Source organism: Eleutherodactylus coqui, chromosome 9 (assembly GCF_035609145.1).
Source record: "Eleutherodactylus coqui strain aEleCoq1 chromosome 9, aEleCoq1.hap1, whole genome shotgun sequence".
In the NCBI taxonomy this organism is placed as follows: domain Eukaryota; kingdom Metazoa; phylum Chordata; class Amphibia; order Anura; family Eleutherodactylidae; genus Eleutherodactylus; species Eleutherodactylus coqui.
The window spans coordinates 162,900,997-162,923,678 of NC_089845.1; the positions used below are offsets into that span (position 1 = coordinate 162,900,997).

The 22,682-nt window shown below is 45.0% G+C and overlaps 1 protein-coding gene across 1 annotated transcript in view; it reads left to right on the forward strand.

Moving 5' to 3' along the window:
* The window catches only part of COL22A1 (collagen type XXII alpha 1 chain), a 355,966-nt gene that overhangs the window by 24,741 nt on the left and 308,543 nt on the right, over nucleotides 1–22,682 (forward strand). Inside the window, exons 2-3 of the mRNA XM_066578764.1 lie at nucleotides 17,512–17,653; nucleotides 21,968–22,534. Coding sequence (XP_066434861.1) covers nucleotides 17,560–17,653; nucleotides 21,968–22,534 — 661 coding nt within the window. The 5' untranslated portion in view covers nucleotides 17,512–17,559. The remainder of the gene's footprint in view (nucleotides 1–17,511; nucleotides 17,654–21,967; nucleotides 22,535–22,682) is intronic.

Here is a 22,682-nt window from a genome sequence, read left to right on the forward strand (position 1 = left end):
CATATACACACACATACATATACACACACACACATACACACATACACACATACACACACACACAAACATACACACACATGCACAAATACACACACACACACAAACACACATACACACACACACACATACACACAAACATACACACACACACATACACACAAACATACACACACACATACACACACACACATACACACACACACATACACACATACACACAAACACACATACACACATACACATACACACACACACGCACAAATACACACACATACACACACACATACACACACATACACACAAATACACACATACACACACACATAAACACAAATACACACATACACACACACATAAATAGTTCTCTAGTTGGACTATGTAACATGTAGAAACATTTGTAAAAACCACCACTCACCAATCATGTTCTTCGAAGGAATAATTGACAAAACCGTATGTTTTTTCCTGCCGTGTTAAAATTATTATTGCTGTGTTTTTGTCACATGTAGGACTACTGTATGTTTTAATACCTTTTTTTGGCTTTACTAGAGCTAATGTGTACAAAACGTAGGAAAAAAGGGATTATATTTACATTAAAATGGAGTATAGGAATTGGTTCATCTTTTTGTTTCACATGTATTACAATGTGATTGGTACAATTACAGGGCAGGTATGGCGAGGGCGCAGGTTGGCATCGGAGGTGGGCGTTTTCTTTTTTTATATATATTTATGTAATTCTATCATTTTTGTAACTTCTCTTTTTAATGTCCGTGTCCTCCATGACGCCATATAAGACCTTCGGGGGTCATTTACACTGTATGTTCTTTTACTATTTCCCACTGTAGTCGGGCCATCCATAGAAGCCCCAGTAACAGGGGAAAACAATAATTACTGTCAGAGCTGGTCAGGGGGCTGATATGCCAGGGATCGCTGATGATCATGTGATTGCCGGGTCCCATGCAGGAAGCAGCAGTGCTGCTTCCTGCATTCTCTACACCGCGCTCACTAAGCTCTATGTAGCCTGTAACAGTGACTGCCCACTACAGTTCTTTTTCACTGCGAAATTTGCAGCGTTTTTTTTTCTCCAAGGGTCTATGGGACTTGTAATGTTAAAATCGTGATCGCGCAAAATCGCAATTTACGCAATCGCGATTTTAACATTACAAGTCCCATAGACCCCTGGAGAAAAAAAAAAGCTGCAAATTTCGCAATGAAAAAGAACTGTAGTGGGTAGTCACCCTAAAAAAGAAGGCAGAAGCAGTTAAGAACGGCTTCTGTGTCCTCCTCTGGGTCCTCAGCAGAGCTGTGCCTGCAGTTACAAGCTACGGCCTCTACACAGGGGTCGGAGCGCACAATCAGCTGATCGACCAAATATTGATGACCTATCCTCAGGACAGCTCTTCAATAGTATTCTCCCTGGAAAACCCCTTTAACCCTTCCATTTCTGAAAGCATTCTTACTTTGGTGTATTTTTGCAACACCTGCCTAAAACTTTTGCACAATAGTGTACTTTTCCAGGCTTCTGCTGAAGGGACCGTTCTATCAGCCTGTTAAGTTACATGGTGTGGGCAGGAAGGGGTTAAGCCACTTGACAGAAGGTGAACCAGCCTGATATGTGGAGCCCGCTGATACGTTTAATGCTGCTTGGATTACATAATATCACTAGATGTGAATACTTTGTAACCTCAGCACCCAGGCAGCCGCCTATAGTCAGTACATGAGTATGTATACTAAGTATGCTCCAGAGACGGGGAGCGAGTGCCGGCACGTCCGCACCCTCAGCTGTGGCTCCACCCTCATGTACTACACACCTCTCTACTGTTATAAAACTTTTTTGGCCTTGTTACTGGTACAGGGAAATACATCTCTTCTGTAGTTGCGGAGGTCTTGTTCGGAGGGCTCTGGGTTACCCTTGGCCACTTGTCCTTTGGTAGCCATAGCCAAAAAGGTTTTGATTTCCAGCTTGTAAAGGACCCAATGGTCGGACCTCCATAATGTCATAAGATGTCATAATATAATTTCTTGGCAAACCGCTTTAATGCTTTCTATTTCAGATGATACAGTAGGCTATCATAAGGTGCTGGACAAACCCCTATAGACTTTAGGAGTCATTTAAAGGGGTTGTGTAGTTGCAAACTATTGACTTAGGAAAGCCCATCCATAGTAGACTGGCGGGGGTCTGTTTTGCCTGACACCCCTGCCGATCAGCTGTAGGCTGGGCCTTTGTATTCATGCACTGAGCTGATTTGTGTAAGAAGCAGACAGCTCTGTTCTCACTGCAGTGGCCAGGCTGAGTATTGCGGGCCAAGTTCCCTTTTCAATCCCTATAATACCAAGCCTGGCCATTGCAGTGGCTGTCTGAATCAGGTGAATAGATATAGAGAGGAAATTAACCTTTTATGCCCCTGTGTATGTAGTATCCTAATAAAAGGATAGGTCGATATGGTTGGACAAGGCTCAGGATACTGGGCACATACTGTGTGACATAACTGAAGGACCCTATAGAAGCACGATCCAGCTATATCATATGCCTGTTGTAGTTGCTCAAAAGATACAAAAATCCCATGAACAAATAGATGTGATAACGATGTTATTGCATGTTCTATCTAGAATCTAAAGATGTGAGGGTCCTCTGTGATCTCACACAAGAGTCCCTGGAGGGGGGTCCCCACACACTTGGCTAGATCCCGTATTCAGATGACTGATTTATGAATTGATGACACATATTTAGAATATATCCTGTACTTTTCCGGAACCGTCCACAGGAAAGTAGAAGCGGAGTAGTAGATCAGGTGGTGGTCAGCGCTCGTAAGGGTCCGTCGGATTGGGCTTTGGCATCTGTAGACGCCACCAAGGCTTTTAATTCAGTTGAAAGGCCCTATTTACTAGAGATATTACAATGTCTCAGATTTGGACAAATCTTCATTAAATAGATATCCATCATTTACAGAGCGCCTCGTACCCGACGTGGGTGGGCTGCTGCCCTCTTCATCCTATTTGAAGAGGGGTACAAGGCAAAGGCGTCCATTATCGCCCCCTTCTGTTCGCAGTGGCCATTGAGCCCTTGGCTCTGCTCATCAGACAAGATTTGGGCTATAGGGGGTAACAATTGGACCCGGGGGGGGGGGGGGGGGGGAATGGCAGTGGCTTATTCACGATAACATGCCATTATTTCTCTCTAACACTTTTCCACATTTTCATAATTGACAAATCTGGATCTGGTTTACTTATAGATTGAATCCCATATAAAGACAGCTATGATCCCACCAAAAGTGTCAGGCAACACATCAACCAATATGACAACCCCAGCATCAATGTCCGCGGCCGGACGGCAGGAATTATCACTAAAAAATAATAAAAACATAAAAAACAGAACATGAAAGAGTGAAAATACATGAGATTGTCTACAGCTAATGCCGGGTGTCAGACTCCTTGTCACCGAGGGCCACATCAGCCGTACGGCTGCCTAAGAAGGCCGGATTGTAACTTTAAGGCTGGGTTCACACGGGGCGGATTAGCCGCAAAATTTCTGTGTGGAATTTTGCTGCGGCGAAACCGCCTGCGGCCGCTTTCTCGGGGGTCTCATCCACACGGGGCAGCCAATCCGTTGCAGCAAAGCCGGGTGGATCCGGCACTGCGGTGCGGAATTGACAGCCGCAGCATGTCGATTCTTTTTCTTTCCCGCTGTGACCTCGCTCCTCTGTATGGGGAGAGAAAGCCGCAGCGAAATACCGCTCGTTTTTAAGCTGCAGCTCTCCCGCGTAATTCTCGCCAAACCGCAAGAATTCCACTGGGAATTAGACTGCATAGTAGGGGCTCGTTCACACGTAATGCGCAGTAAATAGAGCCCAATGGGTTCGTTCACATAATCGTATTTTTTATGTGATGTGCGATTGTGTGAAAAAATGAGCAGCATGTTGTATTTTGGTGCGTATTACACACAGCAATAGGAGATTGAAGTGAATGGGCCGATATTCACTGCATATATGTGCGCCATTGTAATGGGCCCGTATGTGCTCATTTTTGCGTGCACAAATACGCTCTCTATTTACGCACATATAAACACGCTGAAGCATGTTAATAGTGACCCCCACAGTGTCCACAGTAGTAATAGTGTCCCACATATTGTAGTAGTGCCCCCCAAACTAGCCCTGGTAGTAGTAGTGACCCCCATAGTAGTCCCAGTAGTAACAATGTCCCCTATATTAACTCAGTAGTCCTTTATAGTGGCCATAGTAGTAACAGTGTCGCCTATATTGACCCAGTAGTAAGAGTGACCCCCATGGTAGTCCCAGTAGTAATAGTGTCCCCTATATCGACCCCAACAGTAATAGTGTCCCCTATGTTGACCCAGTAGTAATAGTGACTCCGATAGTGGCTTTAGTAGTAATAGTGTCCCCTATGTTGACCCAGTAATAGTAGTGACCCCATAGTAGTCCCAGTAGGAATAGTGTTGCCTATATTGGCCCAGTAGTAATAGTGCCTCAATAGTGGCCCCAGTTGTAATAGTGACCCCAATAGTGACTCCAGTAGTAATAGTGTCCCCTATGTTGACCCAGTAGTAATAGTGACCCCACAGTAGTCCCAGTAGTAATAGTGTCTCCTATATTAGACCCAGTAGTAATAGTGACCCCAATAATGGCCCCAGTAATAATAGTGTCCCCTATGTTAACCCCAGTAGTAATAGTGACCCCATAGTGGCCCCAGCAATAATAGTGTCCCCTATATTAGCCCCAGTAGTAATAGTGACCCCCCATAGTGGCCCCAGCAGTAATAGTGTACAGTGTATTAGCCCCAGTAGTAATAGTGACTCCCATAGTGGCCCCAGACATAATTATGTCCCCTATATTGTCCTCTGGCCAGGCGGCATCCCTGCAGGCTTCCCACTCACCCAGCCTGCCGCTCCTGTGCAGCAAAAGCCGCTCCTGAGTCGGTGGCCGCTGACGTCTCACATCTGCATCTGCGTTGTATACAGGATGGCGTACGCAGACTCTGGGGGCGAGAGGTCAGCGGCCACAGACTGTACTCCTTCCACCGGTCGGAGATGAAGGTGCGATGAGTAGGATTCCTGTAGGTTTGATGCACATACAATGATTCGGCCCGCGGGCCTTGTGTTTGACATGTGTGATCTGGAGATTACCAACATTCCTATAGCCTTATTAATCCCCTTTCCTAAGGATACAGTTACCCTCTGCAGCCCCCTACCGTTCTCCGTGGCTCGGAGAGTAACCCTTAATAAAACGAGCGCCTTCCAGAAGCTTCTCTGTAATGTTATAACACCGCAGCCATTCGTCGTCACAGTAAACTCAATAATCTCATCCTTCATTTGGGGAAATTGGAGATGAACATTACGGCTCCCTGAAGAGACGGCGGGAGCGGCGCTGCCACATACGGCGGGTAAAGGCGAGATCCCTTCAAGCTCTCGTTTAGTCTTTGTAGCCGGGTAACATTAAAACTAATCCTCCCGATCAGCGGCTGCCGGCGGTCCGGCTCCTTACTGCATACATGAGACGCTCTAGATATGCAGCAGATGACCCCCAATCCCCACAATCCCGCGATCAGTCACTCTGTACTCCGGAGAGTCACACGGATGCTTCCGCTGTTCTTCCCTCGGGGCAGGAACTTTACTTCCCACATTATAACCCAAAGTAATATCACACCAACCTGACTGATAATTAGAGCTGTCAAGATAATGATATGATGTATGTTCGGCGTACGGAGGCCGCGGGGAAACGTTCGCGGTAATTACTATATAAACTGCAGGCTGCACCAGGCGATACAGGGCTAAAAGGGTTAAACATATATATATTTAGGGAATGCCTCAAGTATATAATTTTTGTGTCATTCCGTTGCAAACAATTTTCAGTTTTTTCATTCCGCCTTCCAAGAGCCATACGTTATTTTATTTGTCCGTCCGCACGGCCTCACGAGGGCCCGTTGTTAACGGTACCATTTCATGGACTGTAAAACGCAAAAAAATAAAGTAGGGGGATATAGGAAAAAAACACAGTTTTGCCAATTCCATAGTAAAAAATGAGATATTATCTTTATTCTGCAGTCAGTAAGATTACAGCAATACCAAATGAATACAGAGTGTAGTCAGAAAGCTGGACCTGGCACTACATGGCAGTACTGGGGTCCTATAGAGTAATACCACACCATAGGCATGGATGCGCTACATGATGGTCTGGCATACCGGCTCCTGGGGGCCCCGAACATGGATTCCAGTTTTATGTTGTGGCCCCTTTAAGAGATGAAAAGTAAAGCCAATTGCAGAGTAGCGTGAGAAGCAGAAATTGGCTTTCCGCGTCTCTCTAGTCCCATGGGACCGCTGCTATGACTGAAGTAAGGATAGCGTATTGGAAGTGGTCTGCCTCTGCTATGATACATGCATGCAGCCATGTGACAGTGCAGGTGTTAGTGAACGGTGAAGCGCTAATCCGGTGCAGATGTGATGTAAAGTACTAGTAAGAGCACGAGCCAATCAGAAGGCAATACAGATTTCAGAGTGAAGGTGTGAATTGGACAGCTATTAAGTCTCCTCTCAGCCTTCTCTTCTGCAAGCTAAACATTCCCAGATCCTTTAACCGTTCCTCATAGGACATGATTTGCAGACCGCTCACCATCTTGGTAACTCTTCTCTGAACTTGCTCCAGTTTGTCTATGTCTTTTTTAAAGTTGGGTGCCCAGAACTGGACCCAGTATTCCAGATATGGTCTAACTAAGTAAGAGTAGAGGGGATAATGACCTCCCGTGATCTAGACTCTGTGCTTCTCTTAATACATCCCAGAATTGTGTTTGCCTTTTTGGCTGCTGCATCACATTGTTGACTCATGTTCAGTCTATGATCTATTAGTATACTCAAGTCGTATTCAGATGTGCTGCTGCTTAGCCCAATTCCACCCATTCTGTATGTGCTTTCTTCCTTTTTCTTGCCCAGATGTAGGACTTTGCATTTCTCCTTGTTAAATACCATTCTGTTAGTCGCTGCCCACTGTGCAAGCTTGTCTAGATCTTTTTGAATCCTCTCTCTCTCCCTAGTGTTAGCTATCCCTCCTAGCTTTGTGTAGTCGGCAAATTTGATCAGTTTCCCTTCAATTCCCTTCTCCAGATCATTTATAACAATGTTGTACTGAGATGTGCCGTCGGTTTTAGCTTCTTTACTGCACCCTGTAAAATAAAATAGCTTTTTAAAAAGTTGCTTTCTGTCACCATCTTTTCACCCCTAACTCTTTATTTTTCTGTCGATAGAGCTGTGTGGCAGCTCCTTTTTTGGAAGGTGACCTGCAGTTTTATTGGTACCATTTTGGGGTACATACAACTCTTTGATCTCTTTTTATTCAATTTTTTCTTGGAGATGAAATGGCCAAAAAAGCAGAATTATTGCATTGCATTTTTTTTTCGGATGCATTCACAGTGCGAGACTAAAATGATATTTTAATAAATCAGGCTTTTTGAATGCAGCATTACCAATTTTTCTCTTTCTGTTTTTTTTTTTTGACGCATCGGCTAGGAAAACCTTTTTTTTAACTTATTTTCACTTTTTTTTTTAGTCCCCATAGAGGACATGAACCTGTGACCGTTTCATCACATACGGTATAATGCAATACCATGGTATTGTATCATTCTGTATTTAATCATGCATCTAGTAAGATGTGTCACAGGCACGTCCTAATAGGCAAACAGTCATAACAACTGGGAGGACCTTCATATGGCACCCGGCTGCTATGATACCCGGACAGCACCCTGCAATCTCACCCGGGGAAGCCTTTTGGGAGTTTTATATGAAGATCGGGACATTTAAATGCTGCTTTCAGATATGATAACAGCATTTAAGGGGTTAACATCCGTGATCAGAGTTATTTCTGATTGCAGCAGTTGTGGGCGGGTGTCAGCTACCCGCCATGTATTGAGTGGCCTCAGCTCCCAAGCCCGCCACGTTACAGTGATACGTGACATGCACCGAACATTTACGGAACATGTTGGAAAGAGTTTAAAGGGGTTGTCGAGGAGTAGAAAAACATGGTTGCTTTCTTCCAAACATAGCGCCACCCTTGTCCATTGGGTTGTGTGCGGTATTACAGCTCAGCTCTATTGAAATGAATGGAAGCTGAGTTGTAATACCACACACAACGCATTGACAAGGGTGGCGCTCTTCCTGTAAATCAAAAATCAACCTTCTACTTCTCCTTTACATAGGATGAGCTTTTTGGGGGACCAAGACAGGCGTCATTTTTTTCTATTGAACCATGATGATAAGGCAGGTTGTCGGAGACCCCTCCCCCCAGGACCTTTTTATATCTATTTAGGTTTTAATAGAATTTATTGCTAAGAACAAAAAGACCCAAACCTGTTCCTTCCCTTCGACTTGTAACGAGTCTTTGTTATTAGAAGGTTCTTTATTTCAGCGTGGAGCTTTCTTGATAACAATCAATAGATGGGGACCCGCTGAGCTTTAGTGTCTCGTATCCCGTATTGATCCAGCGAGTCTATTGCTCTGGAGCCCCATTCACCGCCTTGTTACGGAGCGATAGGGAGGGAAGGCGCTTTTATGCTCACTTTTTGTATTGTGCTTTTTTGATGAATGTTGTGATTGTTGGCGCGTTGGAGAAGGCACTTTGCCGAGCAGCAGGTGCGGAGTCGGGGTGTATGCAGATCGTGCGCTCGCTCCAGACTCCATCTTATTCAGTTCTTTACACTCCTCGAGAGTTCTTATATGTGTTACTGGATGATTATTAACCCCTTGGAGCCCGCTATGAACCAGGAGAACAGAGGTTACAGCCTTTCCCTGAAGGAAAATTGCTCGACTCTACCCTAAGGGTGCCTACTAGAGATGAGCGAGTCTCTCTCTCTCCCCCCCCCCCCCCCCCCCCGCTCCCCACCGCAACTCACCTGTCACCCGCCGGCCCCCGAATCTTTAGAGACGAGCGAGTATACTCGCTCATCTCTAGTGCCTACCCACTAGCGGTTTTTTTTCTGCTGCGAATTCACAGCGTTTTGGTTTTTTTTCATTTGTCAATGGGACTTTCTATGCAACTTGCGTTTTTGGTGCATTGCATTTTTAACATTAGAAAGTCCCGTTGACAATTGGAAAAAAAAACGCACTGAATTCAAAGCAGAAAAAAACATTAGTGGGTAGGCACTTTTATAGGGAGAAGAGGAGGACAGCCTGTGGACAAGTCTCCATCTCCATTTTTGAGAAACATTTTGGTAGAGGAGGAAAGAGAGAAAGAGCCCACGAGGCCGCTCTATGGTCAGAACTTTCATTCTTTCATTCATTCATTCGTTATTGAAACTCACTTTCCACTTTAAGTAAACTGAAGCACTAGAAGTATGTTTCAGGTCAAACTTTGTTAAAAGTTTGGTTCAGCATGAACCCAAACTTCAGGCAATTTGTCCCTGCAAAGTCCACTAAAGGTGGTGGTCGTCCTATGGTATGCAGATAACAGTGTTGCCTGGCAGTACTGGGGTCCCAGGTTGAATTCTAAGAAACGACAACTTATGCATGGAGCTTGTAGAAATCCATGCAGATGTCCTTGGTCAGATGTGAACCCAGCATCCCAGTACTGCAGACAGCAGCGCTAACTACTGAGCCACCCACTGTGTTTCTTCTTTCTCTACTGGAAGAAAAAAATCTATTCTTCTCTTCCTCCTTCGCTGCAGGAAGAAGAAATATGGTAGCTCAGTGGTTAGCACTGTTGCCTTGCAGCACTGGGGTCCTGGGTTTAAATCTGACCAAAGACAACATCTGCATTGAGTTTGGATGTGTGTAAATATCCATGTTATCCTTGATCAGATATGAATCTACACGTATACAGTCAGGAGGAGGAGCTGTGATCTCCTCTATTATACCTGTGAGACAATAGCTGTGCGATCTCATCAGTAACTGTGACATGAGTTTCTGTACCCTCCTGTAAGCGGTTTCTGTGGTAAGTTTATGTAACAGCATTACATAGACTTAGAAAATGACTAAAAACTTCACACAAACCCAAGTAGGTCTGAGCTGGTCAGAACTGAGATCACATGACCATCTGAGGAGAAAGTTTCAGATGGAAGGGAACCAAGGAAACACTAAGTGGAGAGCTACATAATGAATGAAAAGATATTTTCACCGTGCATGGCCCTGACATATCAAATTCTGCACAATGTTGATAAATTTGTCACTTTTCTAATTATGTCTAGAGATGTGGAGTCATTTTGTACATATCCCGCTACTGGAGAGAGATTGTCATTCAATAGCTGAGAGCTGCCTCTGATTGGTCAGAGTGCTCAGCCAATCAGAAGAAGCCCTTTCAGCAGGCGGGGGATTTAAAATCTCTACCTACTGAAAGCTCTTCATAGCACTTCAGGAGAAGATCAGTCTGGACGCACCTGAGCCCCGGCTGCTGCAGAGAGGGGAGTATATATATATATTTTTATTTTTTTACACATTTTAGGGATGATTTTTCAGGGAAGGGCTTATATTTAAAGCCCTTCCCCGAAAATCACTGCAGGGCTTGCCGACAGCCCATTTGCTTTCAATGGAGCCGGCTGTATTGCTGGCTCAATTGAATTCAATGGGAGAACATCGCAATCCTCTGCCACAGCTGTTACAGCTGCGCCAGAGGATCGCGATCTTCACTGCATGTTCTCAATGGGGTTGACACTGCTGCCGCCAGCCCCATTAAGCACAAGGTGAAACCCCTGGATGCAACAGCATTCAGGGGTTTCCCAATCAAACAATACAGATGCCGCAGTTACCTGCAATTTCAAAAATGGTGTCCTATAAGTTTCGCCGCAGACATTTTTCGCACATGTGACCGCGGTCAGTAAAAAGCATCGGTTCTATCTAGTGCGATCTTTTTTACGCGTGAAAAGACGCACGTTAAAACGGCCGTGTGACTGAGCCCTAAAGGCAAAGTTAGACTTAGTTACATCCTGATGATACATTCCCTTTATGGAAACTACTGTATCGAAATCTCCTGAGTAAATAACCATAAACATTGTGACACCGGCCATCAGCTTAACCCCTTCCTAACCAGCCTATTTTGTGCCTTGAGGACCAAGTAATTTTCATTGTGGCCTTGCGAGAGCCATGACTGGTTGCCAGCCGTACGAGGGCTTGTTCTTTGTGGGATGAGTTGTACATAGTGATGGCAGCACTCCGGGGGACATCTAATGTGTTGTAGAACTTTTATTACTTTTTTGGGGGGAGGAGATTGAAAAAGATGTCCTGCAGTGTAATTCCGTCTGGTGTGAAAGTTCCCAACACAAGCTCATTTAAAAAGCAAGACAAGAAGCACGAAGTCTCTTCTCGTGTCACTCGTACGCCGCCATGAAGCAATTAACCCACGCTGACAACAAAGACATATTGTTATCGCTCCTTGAAAGGTGCAACATGAAAAGTGAGCTGATGTAGAAAACCCAGTAACAATTCTAAGGTCCCATTTTTTTTGCTTTATTTGGTTTTTATGAGTTTTTTTTTATTTTAACTCCTTGTATTTTTATGTTTTGATGGTTCGCAGGTCACACCAAGCTAAGAGCCCCCTTCTCTGTGACAAATTCAGTGCATTTTAAGGGAGAGTTTGGTTTCTCATTGTTTGGTAAATTACAGAAGTGCTCTGGGACACAATAGGCTCTTGTTCTGGATGTATCATTTATCAAGGAGAATCGGCTCGATAGTAACGAGACGCTCAGGAGATCGTGTTCTTTAGTCAAGTCTTAAAGACATAGGAGAAAGAAGGAAGAAATAAGGAACTATGGAATATCTGTGGTCTAAAGATCTAGAAACGCTACCACAGAGGTTATCAGGATTCATTTAGGAAGTTCTCTTCTTCAAAGGGGTTTCCGACATAAACCACATTTATGAACGTCAGATCCTTGGGGACCCCACCAATCACTACAATGGGATCTATGAAATTTCCCTATTCTTTATCAATAACATAGCAATGGCCCTTCATTGTTGGACCTTAGAAGGGTTGTTCAGTTGTAAACTACTAATTGCCCATGGTATCCTCATGATAAGACATCAGTAGTAGATCAGCGGAGGTCCGCCACCCAACACCCCCCACTGGTCAGTTGTTTGCCAGGTCAGTGCCCCCATGTGCTGAGCTGATTTTTGCAGGAAGCAGACAGCTCTGTATCATAAGCCGAATTCTTAATTCACTTCAGTGGGAACTTTTCCTGCAATACCAAGCATGGCCACTGCAGTGAGAACAGCGCTGACAGCTTCCTGCAAAAATCAGCTCAGTGCATGGGGGCACTAACCTGGCAAACAACTCAAAGTTGACCTCATTGATTCAATACTGATAGCCATGAATGGTTTGCACCTGGACAACCCCTTTTAGGTCAGGAGCATTGATTAGTCACCATCAGTAGTCAATGCTAGGATGGAGAACATTCTAACATTGCTACCATTCCTAGAGCTTAGAACTGATATAGAACAACCCCATTTTGAGTCAGATGTACTGTCTTATTATCACAGAACCTACCTATATGGTAACCATTGGCTGCCATGTCCTCCCGACACCTTACTCCACTGAATGTGCTGCACAACAGCTGTTCTCCTCCTCTACATTATGTTGATGTGCAGTGGTCAACATGTGGTCCTGAATACAAAGCTTTTCTTGTAAGTCTGATTTCTGCTTATGACTTAGTCCTCCACCAAGCAGCCACCGTCCCTTGACCTCAGACTTTTTGTTGACCATCTGCATCAGTCATTAATGATATGGGATAATCTGAAATAGCCAGTTTGGAAACTGACTACAAAGAGTGTCTACTCTGGAGGACCGAGCCTGTAGGTGTATTGTATTGACAATCCTTAGATCACAATATGCATTGTGCAATACCATATTTCTCCTGTGGTGGTGCTGTAGGGAAAATGAACACTTGCTGCAAGGCTTCTGAGCTGATCACAGCTGATCACTGGGAATCACAGCAACTTATCATCATGGGGTTATTGTAATAAAAAGACACTTTTTATGTGAATTTGCTTATGAATGTTATTAAGTAATATAATTATACAGTGCTGGCATTTAGTTCAATGGCACCCTGTGCAGAATTGATTTAGGTGCCCCTCTACACCGTCATAAGAAAAAAAAAAAATATATATATATATATATTGTATTGATAGGCAGTCTGGCTGTATTCTAATTGTAAAGATTGTACAGCAAGATAGTAGCATACTCACACCAGAGCAGGTAATTGCATAAATACAAGACTAGAACCAAGCTCATAACATAAATACAGCAGAAGAACCAAGGTCAGCACATAAATGCAATACCAGAAGCAACCTCAGTATATAAATACTGTACCAGAACCAAGCTCATAAAATAATTACACCATGCGACTTCAGTACGTTGATAACATACCAGAAGCAAGCCCATAACAAAAATGCAAGCATGGAACCAAGCTTATAACATTAATAACTAAGCAACTGTGTTGCAGGGGAGCCAATGGGCCGACAGCAGCACCTCAGAACATCAGAGGGGAGTAGACAGAAATAGGAGGAGAATGATCCATGTAACTGGACAAGGCTCTGCTGCATGGAGAAAGAAGGTCAGCTGATCAGGTGGACCTGAGGGGGGGGGGGGGGGGTGATCATCCCCAGCCAACATCCACCAGGTGCAACAACCCTGTAAGCTGGTGGCCTGCACCTCATGCAACTATATGGGCTGCATGTAGCTAAGGCTTCCCATGGAATTACACTTTTGTCCTGTTCCTGCAAAAGCCAATTTGTTTTCTTAGGATTAACATGACTATTAAACTAAAAGCCCTAAACAGGGCAGCCATCTTTCACAAGTGGTCTCAAAGCATGGATAGAATAAGCTATCATTAATTCGTAGCCCTATGGGACTTATTAACCATCAAGAGCATCCACTGTGGTTGCCCACAAGCCCCATATAGATCCTTACTGGACACACAATCCCACTGAAGTCAACAAATGGAAAAGGATTGTAAAGGGTTGTCTCATGAGAACAAGCCCCTCTCTAGGGAAAGAATGGCCATAAACTCCATCTAGAGAAATCCGGGCGGTCCGGTCAGGTCATGGAGCCGTTGCGTAGGCACTGAAATAAAATAAAAGGCAGCTTACATTCACCCATCGGCTGCTGCAGTCTGCGTCACTTCTGTTGACTTCCGAGTAGCAGGATTGTGTCCCATCTCTGTTGGTGAGGGATTAGGCTTTCTGTGCTTTATAGAATATTTGCTGCAGGGAGCTATGCATGCTGCACAGGCTTCTCCCCAGATACCGCCAATGTGGCTTTGGCTGGTGGTCTGCAGCCCCCTGCCAGTGTTACGTTTGTCCCATTTGCTGTCGGTTTTGGTCCACCTACAACATGAAGACACTTTGTAATTTTTTCTAGTGCTACTCTGCCCCTGCCCTTCTCTAAAGGCACCATGGTGATCAACTATGATTGTGCCGCGTTCAAGGAGCGGGCCACGGCCTAGGAGACAACGGGGTAGAGTTTGGGCCGTGTCACAGTGGCTCTACCATCTACCACCAGGAGGGTAACGGGTGAAACGTCCAAGTGCGGAGTAGAAACCACAGTCCTGTTACCTGTAGGTCCTGATCGCGGCAACACACTCTCTTCTCTCCAGCACTCTACCGGTCAACACTCACATTTGATAAAACTGGGTGAACTGCATGGCGGTTTCTTACTCTCACTCCTAGCATGGTAAGGGTCCGTTCATATCTCGTGGGTACGGCAGTCCCAGGGCAGGTGGTAGACTTCTTTCCGCCTCTTCCATTCTGGGCCGCACAGGCTGAAGGTGCTTCTGTGGTCCTCATACAGAACTCTTCTCCTCTCTCTTGCAAGCCCAGGACAGAGCACCCCTTGCGCGCACCTTGCAATCAGATATCTCTCACAAGGTCATGTGACAAACAAACAGATACATTTTCCAGACAGTCAGCTCACATACCAGACACTTAACCCTTTCAGTGCTGCAGCTATGCAATACACATCATTCATGCAACACAGAGGACACTGACATTACATAGACAAATGCATGCATACAGTTATGGAGGGTCCCGTTGTACCGGGCCACTACAATTGGTTGGGGAAGATTCTGACAGCCATTCATTTCCCCACAGCAAATCGATGAGCAACTATGTACTACCTGGATGGTCTGCCATAGTGGCAACTGCTCTTTTTCAATGGTTTCCTGTTTTGGCCCATAAATGGCGCCTAGCTGGAGATCCCCTGTATGATATACCCTTATAGAATATATAGCCAGAGTTGCATTAAGAGACTACTGGGCATAAGTATTATTCCCTGTACACTAGTTTTCTAGTGTACAAAAGTCAAATTTTTCGGGTTTTATGTCAGGCCGTGCACCTTTTTCAAAAAGTTGACGGGGTCTACTGTTAAGGGACCTAGGATAAGGGATAAGGTCCAACCACTGGGACCTCCAACAATCCTGAGATGTGCACAACTCAAATGCCCTATGTGAACAGAGCGGCGTTGCGCATGCGCGAGGCTCCAGCAGGTGCACCAACGCTCCGTTTTTCATGGAGTATTGAGGTGTAGAGATCTCTGGATTGCTGGAGGGTCTCAAAGTTCAGATAGAAGATAAATGTCATTAGCGAGGAATGCCCCTTTGAGTTGACCACAATTACCGGACCATCTAGTTGTCCACTATGATTTACGAGGTACTTTTCCAAAGACATGGGTGATTAGGACCTTGTGAAATGTACCCACTATTTTGGGGCGTCACCTGACACCGGTCACACATCGCTCCGGTGGGGCCACTTTCCATTCTATATTAAAAGTAAGATCTTTTGAGGACAACTCCATTCCAGCTTTGCAGATGAGCTCATACTATTCATTTTGCCTTTACCTAAATATACCCTGGATGGTAAAAGCTGGGAATGTATGGAGCGCGGCTTGGATACGTTGTTTGCCTATTTTGATCATAGTGACATTTAAGCCTCTTGGATGTCATCAAGTTCAATATAGAACAAGAATGTGTCCCTTTCTTCCTCTGCTGGGAGGTAAATGGTCGTCATTGCGGCATCTCACCGAATCATCAATGGGTTGACTAATGAAATATGGAAAAGCACGGCAGATGGACGCCACAGAGAAGGGTCCTGTTTGACCGCATGGACCATTTGGCTCTTTAGACATTGCAGAAGCCACGGACCGAAGATGCCTGCCACTCCCCGGTCAGATGCGGCAGTCACTAAAGTATAAAGGGGTTTTCAGGTCTGAACTATTGATGACTTCTCAGGACAGGTCATCAATAGTCAACTGGCAGGACTCCTCAGATCAGCGGTTGTCCGGCCCGCTGTCGGTGAGCATGGAGCCGGAAGCTGACAGCTCTGTATACATTGGAGCGGCTCGGGTTGGTATTGCATTGAAGTCTATGGAAAGTGCACCTACATTACCAACCCATGTAACAGGGGTATGTTTGCTGATAGATGCAATCTGTATGGGGACGGACCATCCTGCTAGCCATCGTCCATCCCCATACATGGGGTCCTCTGCCGCATGTCAGTGGCAGGAACAAGTGCCAACCGCCGTGCTACTGACAAGTCATGGCTAGCAGGATCACTTGTCCCCATACAGATTACATTTGTTGGCGGCGGGTCTCCCGGTTACCGTGGGGAGTCGTGTCGTGGATGAGCGAGCATTTACACAGGCGAGTGATATATCGGTCCCATACAGCCTACAAAACCTGACATTTTTATTCTAGCGCAATACGTTTTGTGAGAAAATGGCATCGCTGCACTAAAAAACACGCAGGAAAATCGCCCATTATTCCCTATAGGAGCAAAAGCACATTGCATCGCACCTGATAGAGCTTGCACCAACATATGAGCGCGAGGCAATTTTTTTTCTGCTCCCATAGGGAAGAATGGACGATTCTTCAACAAAATCTTCCAAAATTAAGAGATGCTGCAATTTTTTCTCTCGCAGCGCTGCAGGTAAATGTAAAACCCACGATTTTTTATGTAAGTGTGCTGCATTTTGTATCGCAGCACTTGTGTTTTTTATGTACATTATTCCCTATGGGCATGCACTTACATGAGGCTCTCGTGTACATGCAAGAGTGATGGGATTTCTTTCTTCTGATCTCCGAACAGCAGTGCCCACTAGTGAGCGCAGTATGGGGGTGAGGGCTTCTTCCCCCTCTTCCAGTACCACCACCCATAGACAGTCCTGGAAGTGATCAGCTCTGTTGTACTGCAGCGGCTGAGGTTGATATTGCAGGTGAAGCTTCCATTGAATTGACTGCAATACCAGTTCGGACCACTGTCCTATGGACAGAGCTGTTTGCTTCCGGCTTTGTCTGCACTGACAGCAGATCTGGAAGGGATCCTGAGTGCCGGACCCCCACGATCAACTATTGATGATCTATCCTTAGGATAGCTCATTGTTAGTAAAGTCCCAGAAAACCCCTTTAAGGGTTTGAAAGACGCCCACAAACCATTACAATTGTCAATCCATTCTCTTTTTGCAACAATGTCATTTTAACATTCTGGATGGCAAAAATTAGTCCTGGCCACTGCTGACATGTTGCTTTCTTCTCAAACAGGTGAATATACTAAACGAGCCCATGCCCCTTTAAGGACGCAGCGGAAGAATGCGGATCACCATGGGGTGTCGGAGATCTCACTTACTACTCCTGATCTTGGTTCTGGTTTTCGCAGGAGGACACTCACAGGCACAGAGAGCTGGTAAGGTAACACTACATATAAAGGGCGGAACTGATAGGTGAGCGCTTCCCCAGGTGCGGGCGGGATGAGGGGTCAGCAGATCAGGAACATTAAAAACTGCGGATAGAGAACCACGTGTCACGCACCTTCACATCAAGACCGGCATTAGAAATACTGAAAACATCTAAGATTGGCCAGTTTTGTGATTCGCATAGACCACAATAGAGAAAAGTACATAGAAGGTGTAAGAAACTATAAAAGCACAGCTCCTTTCCAGTAGAACCCATGGGGCGCCTCCGACAGGTTGTATCTGGAACTGCAGCTCAGGTCAGTACCTAGGGATCAACTGCAAGAGTGGGTGGAGATTGTTCTGGCCTGCCCACCCCCATTCACAGTAAGCAGGCAGTCTCCATAGCTGAATGACTCTCGGTGTACACGGGTTGATAGTCACTTGGTTTTTAGTTCTTGGTGGCCACATCTGGCCACATTTACACCAAGAACGGGACGATGACCGCTGGAATTGGCTGTTTCCAATGATAATTTGGGTGACAGTCGCCACTTGTGAAGTTATCTTTAGTTTTCAGTCCTTATCTCTACTCTTTTGCACTTCCCATCAGCTAATTTATGACTACAGAACATCTGCAAACTTCATTGGCCCAAAGTCCGGATCTCAGTCCCATCAAGCATCTTTGGGATGAAGTAGAACGCCGTATCTGTGCGCCCAACACACCATCATCCCCATCACTATCTGAAGCTGCTCCAGGGATGGAGGCGAATCCCTCCACACATCCATGGGAACTTGATGGGAAGCGGCTGCGGAGGGCGACTGCAGTCACTGAGGCCAACGCCGGATGGAAGAATGGGGATAACATCCAATCCCTTCTCTGCGTCCCACACTTCTGCCGGCGCAGCGCATCACACTCTTTTTCTTGCTCTCCATCTCCAGTCTTTAAATCCTGCCAGTTTCTCACCCCCAACTAATCTAAACATGTGGGAGTCCCGGCAGAGGTCAGCCCCGATCTGACATCCACCGGCCGCCTTTTCAATCTTATTTCTAAGAGAAGGAAACAAAAGGAGCGCAAGAACAAAACGTCCCAGCGCTGGGGGACATGGGAGAGCGAGTCCCTAAAGAGATGCAAAGTGCATACATTGTAGTTACTACACAGCGGGTTTGTTTGGAAGGAAGTCGGAATAAATGTTATATACTGCGCCGATTGTTGTGACAGATAATCATAATATTGAGAGCGAAGAAAAGTGTAGAAAAAGGGCGGAGGGGCTGAAAAACCGCTATCAGCAATACATACAGGGAGGAATTAGTAAGCAGCGGACTGGAGGCTCACCGGCTCCTGAGCAAGAGTGACTTCACTTAAAATTACAGGGGCTATCGGGGGATAACTTCAAGCTGCCCACCATGCTGTACGTTGGTGCTTTGCAAATGTATTCGCCCCCTTGGTTCGTTTTTCATGTTTTGTTGCATCACAACCTGGAAGTTAAATGGATTTTGTATAATTTGATTTACACGAAGTGCCAACGGCACAAGCTAGCTTTTACTATGACACATACAATAAATAAAGGCCACGGCAGTGAGACCACGTTTTCCATCCTTGCCCCATCACTTGATTGCCGGTCACACTCTGGAGGTCTCTTACCTACACTATGCTGACAGAAGTATTGGGACACATAGAAAGTGATGAAATTCGATTTATTCACATTTTTCAATCCGGTCTTGTGATGCCACATTGTCTGGGATGTCTCTGTACCCATTGGCATTGAGGGTGGACTTCACTATAACCAATGGCCCGAGTCCTTCCCAGCAGAAACCACCCCACACCATAACAGAACCTCCTCCAAACTTCTCTGTTAGGGCAATGCAGCCACATAGAAACTGGTCTTGGACAACTGCTATACCCAAGTGCCGCCATCCGATCGGAAGATGATGGACTGTGATTCAGCCATCCACAACACTTGCTTCCACTCACTTAAGGTCCATAGCTCCAAGCCCCATCGCAGGCGCCTCATTCTCCACGCTCTGTCAGTTTATGAGGTCTCCCTGAACATGGCCGCACCGCACACACCGGATGGTTCCATCTCCCAATAACATGGCTTAATAGTGGACTTTAAAAGGTCCAAAAGTGCTGTGATATCCCATACTGATTGGTTCTTCAGGTGACATCACACCACCACACACCATTGTCAGCTCTACAGCTGGGGGCATTCTGCACTGGGATCTGCTTGTGGGATCCTTTTCTTTATAAGTTATGCTCAGACATCAGATTTGCATATCCTCTTCACCGGACACAACAAAGTATATATTGCACTCACTTCCTGCAATGCAGCCTCTTGTCTGATAGTTATCAGACACCATCTTGAGTTCTATATTTCTTCTTGCTTTCTCTTCCTCTATGCTGTGCTAGCAATACCATGATGCATCATTAGAGCATCACATGACCAGCCGAGCCAATACCATCTTTGCCTACTGAGTGTATACTAATTATAATGACCTTCTATATACCCCTAAATAAGCTTAAAAACATAATTATACAGTCAGGGGGATGAACGTGTTATCTCCTCTTTTATAACTGTATGACAGGAGCCATTAACCATAATCAGTAATGTGATATTAGATTCTATTCCCCCCATGAAGAGCCTGTGTTGTACATTCCATGCAGTTTCATCATACAGAAAGTTCTGATGACTCCTAGAGAGAACACAGAGACAAGTAATTCCCAGGTGGTCACAATGAGAACATATGACCCAACAAAAAAGAAGGTGCCAGGGAATATTCAAATAGAAAGGAATAACTAAACAAGAAGTCCTGAATCGTATAAGACCCGATATACCACTGGAGGGCCAGATGACCGGACTCAGACTCACGGAGGGCAAGATGACCGGACTCAGACTCACGGATTTTGGCCATGTAATGCAAGCAGAGTCGCTAGAAAAATCTGTAATGCTTGGACAGATCAGTGGCTGAAAAGAAGACCTGAGCCCAAGGACAAGATGGCTGATACTGTCAGAGCTGATACTGGCATGGATATCACACAACTGAAAGAAGCAGCGCTAAACCGAAAAACATGGAGGGAGCTCGCCTTTAGGGTCACTGAGGATCGTGAATGACTAAACGGCTAGCAATAATAATAATAAAAAACTAATAAGGCAATACTAGAGGACCTACATATACTTGGGGACTACTTACACTATTTACTACTGCAGTGAATGAAAAAAAAAATCACTAAAGTGGCCTTTTATGACAAAAAAAGTAGAACTTTAATGTGCGTAAGTATTTACCCCCTGAAGGTTAATACCCTGTGGAGCCACATTTTGCTGCAATTACAGGTGCAAGTCTCTTGGGGTCTCTATTAGCTCAGCACATCTAGACATTGGGATTTTTGCCTATTTTTTCAGTTAGATGAGTTTTATTGGTGTCCAACAGTCTTCCAAAAAATCTACAGTTCATCCTACAAAAAACGAGACCTCACATGTCTACATTAATGAAAAAATGGTAAAAGTCGTATGTCCAACCCAAATTAGGCGAAATCAATTTATTGGTCTATAAGGCCAAAGTCAACAACATCATTAAAAAAGACCTGCCATGTCCTCATATCAGTGGGGGCAGCTGCATAGCTGTAGCCTCAGAGACTGTAAAGCAGACTTTCTTTTGCTCATACGTCCCTCGTTACCTACCCTTTTCCAGGTCTCCTTAGATTCATCTCCTGGCACTTGGAATGTCAGAATCATAGAACTTATACAATCATCGGGTTGGAAAGGACCTCCAGGGAGAGGGAGGAGGCACAGATTAGATACTAGAAAAAACTCTTTGACAGTCATGGTGATCACTGAGTGGAACAGGTTACCATGGAGGTGGTGAGTTCTCCTTCAATGGAAGTGTTCAAACAAAGGCTGGACAGGCATATGTCTGAGATGATTTAGTGAATCCTGCACTGAGCAGGGGGTCGGACCCGATGACCCTGGAGGTCTCTTCCAACTCTACCATTCTATGATTCAAGGTGCGCCTGGACGTGGTGGTTGGGCCAACATGTTTTGATCAAACTATATACTAAGAACCCTGCATTCTTATGTGGTTATTATATACAAGCGTTATTCTGAAAAACCCATTTAATTTAGCCAATTCGCACTCAAAGTATTACATTAGGTTTCCCATTGTATTTTAGTCATCATAATATATAGTATGTATACTGTAGCTTGGTCAGGTGGGGTTTGGGTGTTACATTCACAAGTTAGATTGTTAACATTTAGCAGCATTAATTGGATATATTATTTTTAAATTCTGACAATGGAACATTTTTTATTATTATTTTTGTCTTGATTTTTTAGGTTGTAAAAACGTCCATTACGACTTAGTCTTCATCTTGGACACATCCTCCAGTGTAGGCAAAGAAGATTTTGAAAAAGTCCGTCAATGGGTTTCCAACTTGGTGGACACTTTTGAGATTGGACCAGATAGGACAAGAGTGGGAGTTGTAAGATACAGCGGCAAACCATACACAGAATTCGACCTTGGGAGATATCAGACTCATGAGGATGTGAAAGAAGCCGCCAGGAACATAAAGTACTACGGCGGAAACACCAATACGGGAGACGCTCTTAGATACATCACAACGTACAGTTTTTCTGAGGAGGCTGGTGGAAGGCCCAGAGAACGAGCCATTAAAAAAGTTGTTATCCTTTTGACCGATGGAAGAAGTCAAGACCTGGTATTAGAACCTGCCACTGCCGCTCATAAAGCTGGAATTAGGATTTTTGCTGTAGGTGTTGGGGAAGCTCTGAAGGAAGAGCTGGATGAGATCGCATCAGAACCCAAGTCTGCCCACGTCTTCCACGTCTCTGACTACAATGCCATCGATAAAATCCGAGGGATATTGAGAAGAAGACTTTGTGAAAGTAGGTGACTCGTTTTTGAAACTTTTATTTCATAGAGGCAGAGGGGCTGTGTAGACCAAGGGGTCCTAAAAATGAATTTATTGATGGATTGTTAGAGCGACACGTACGTAGGGGGATCTACTGATGTGCTATTAGAGAGCAAGGGGCC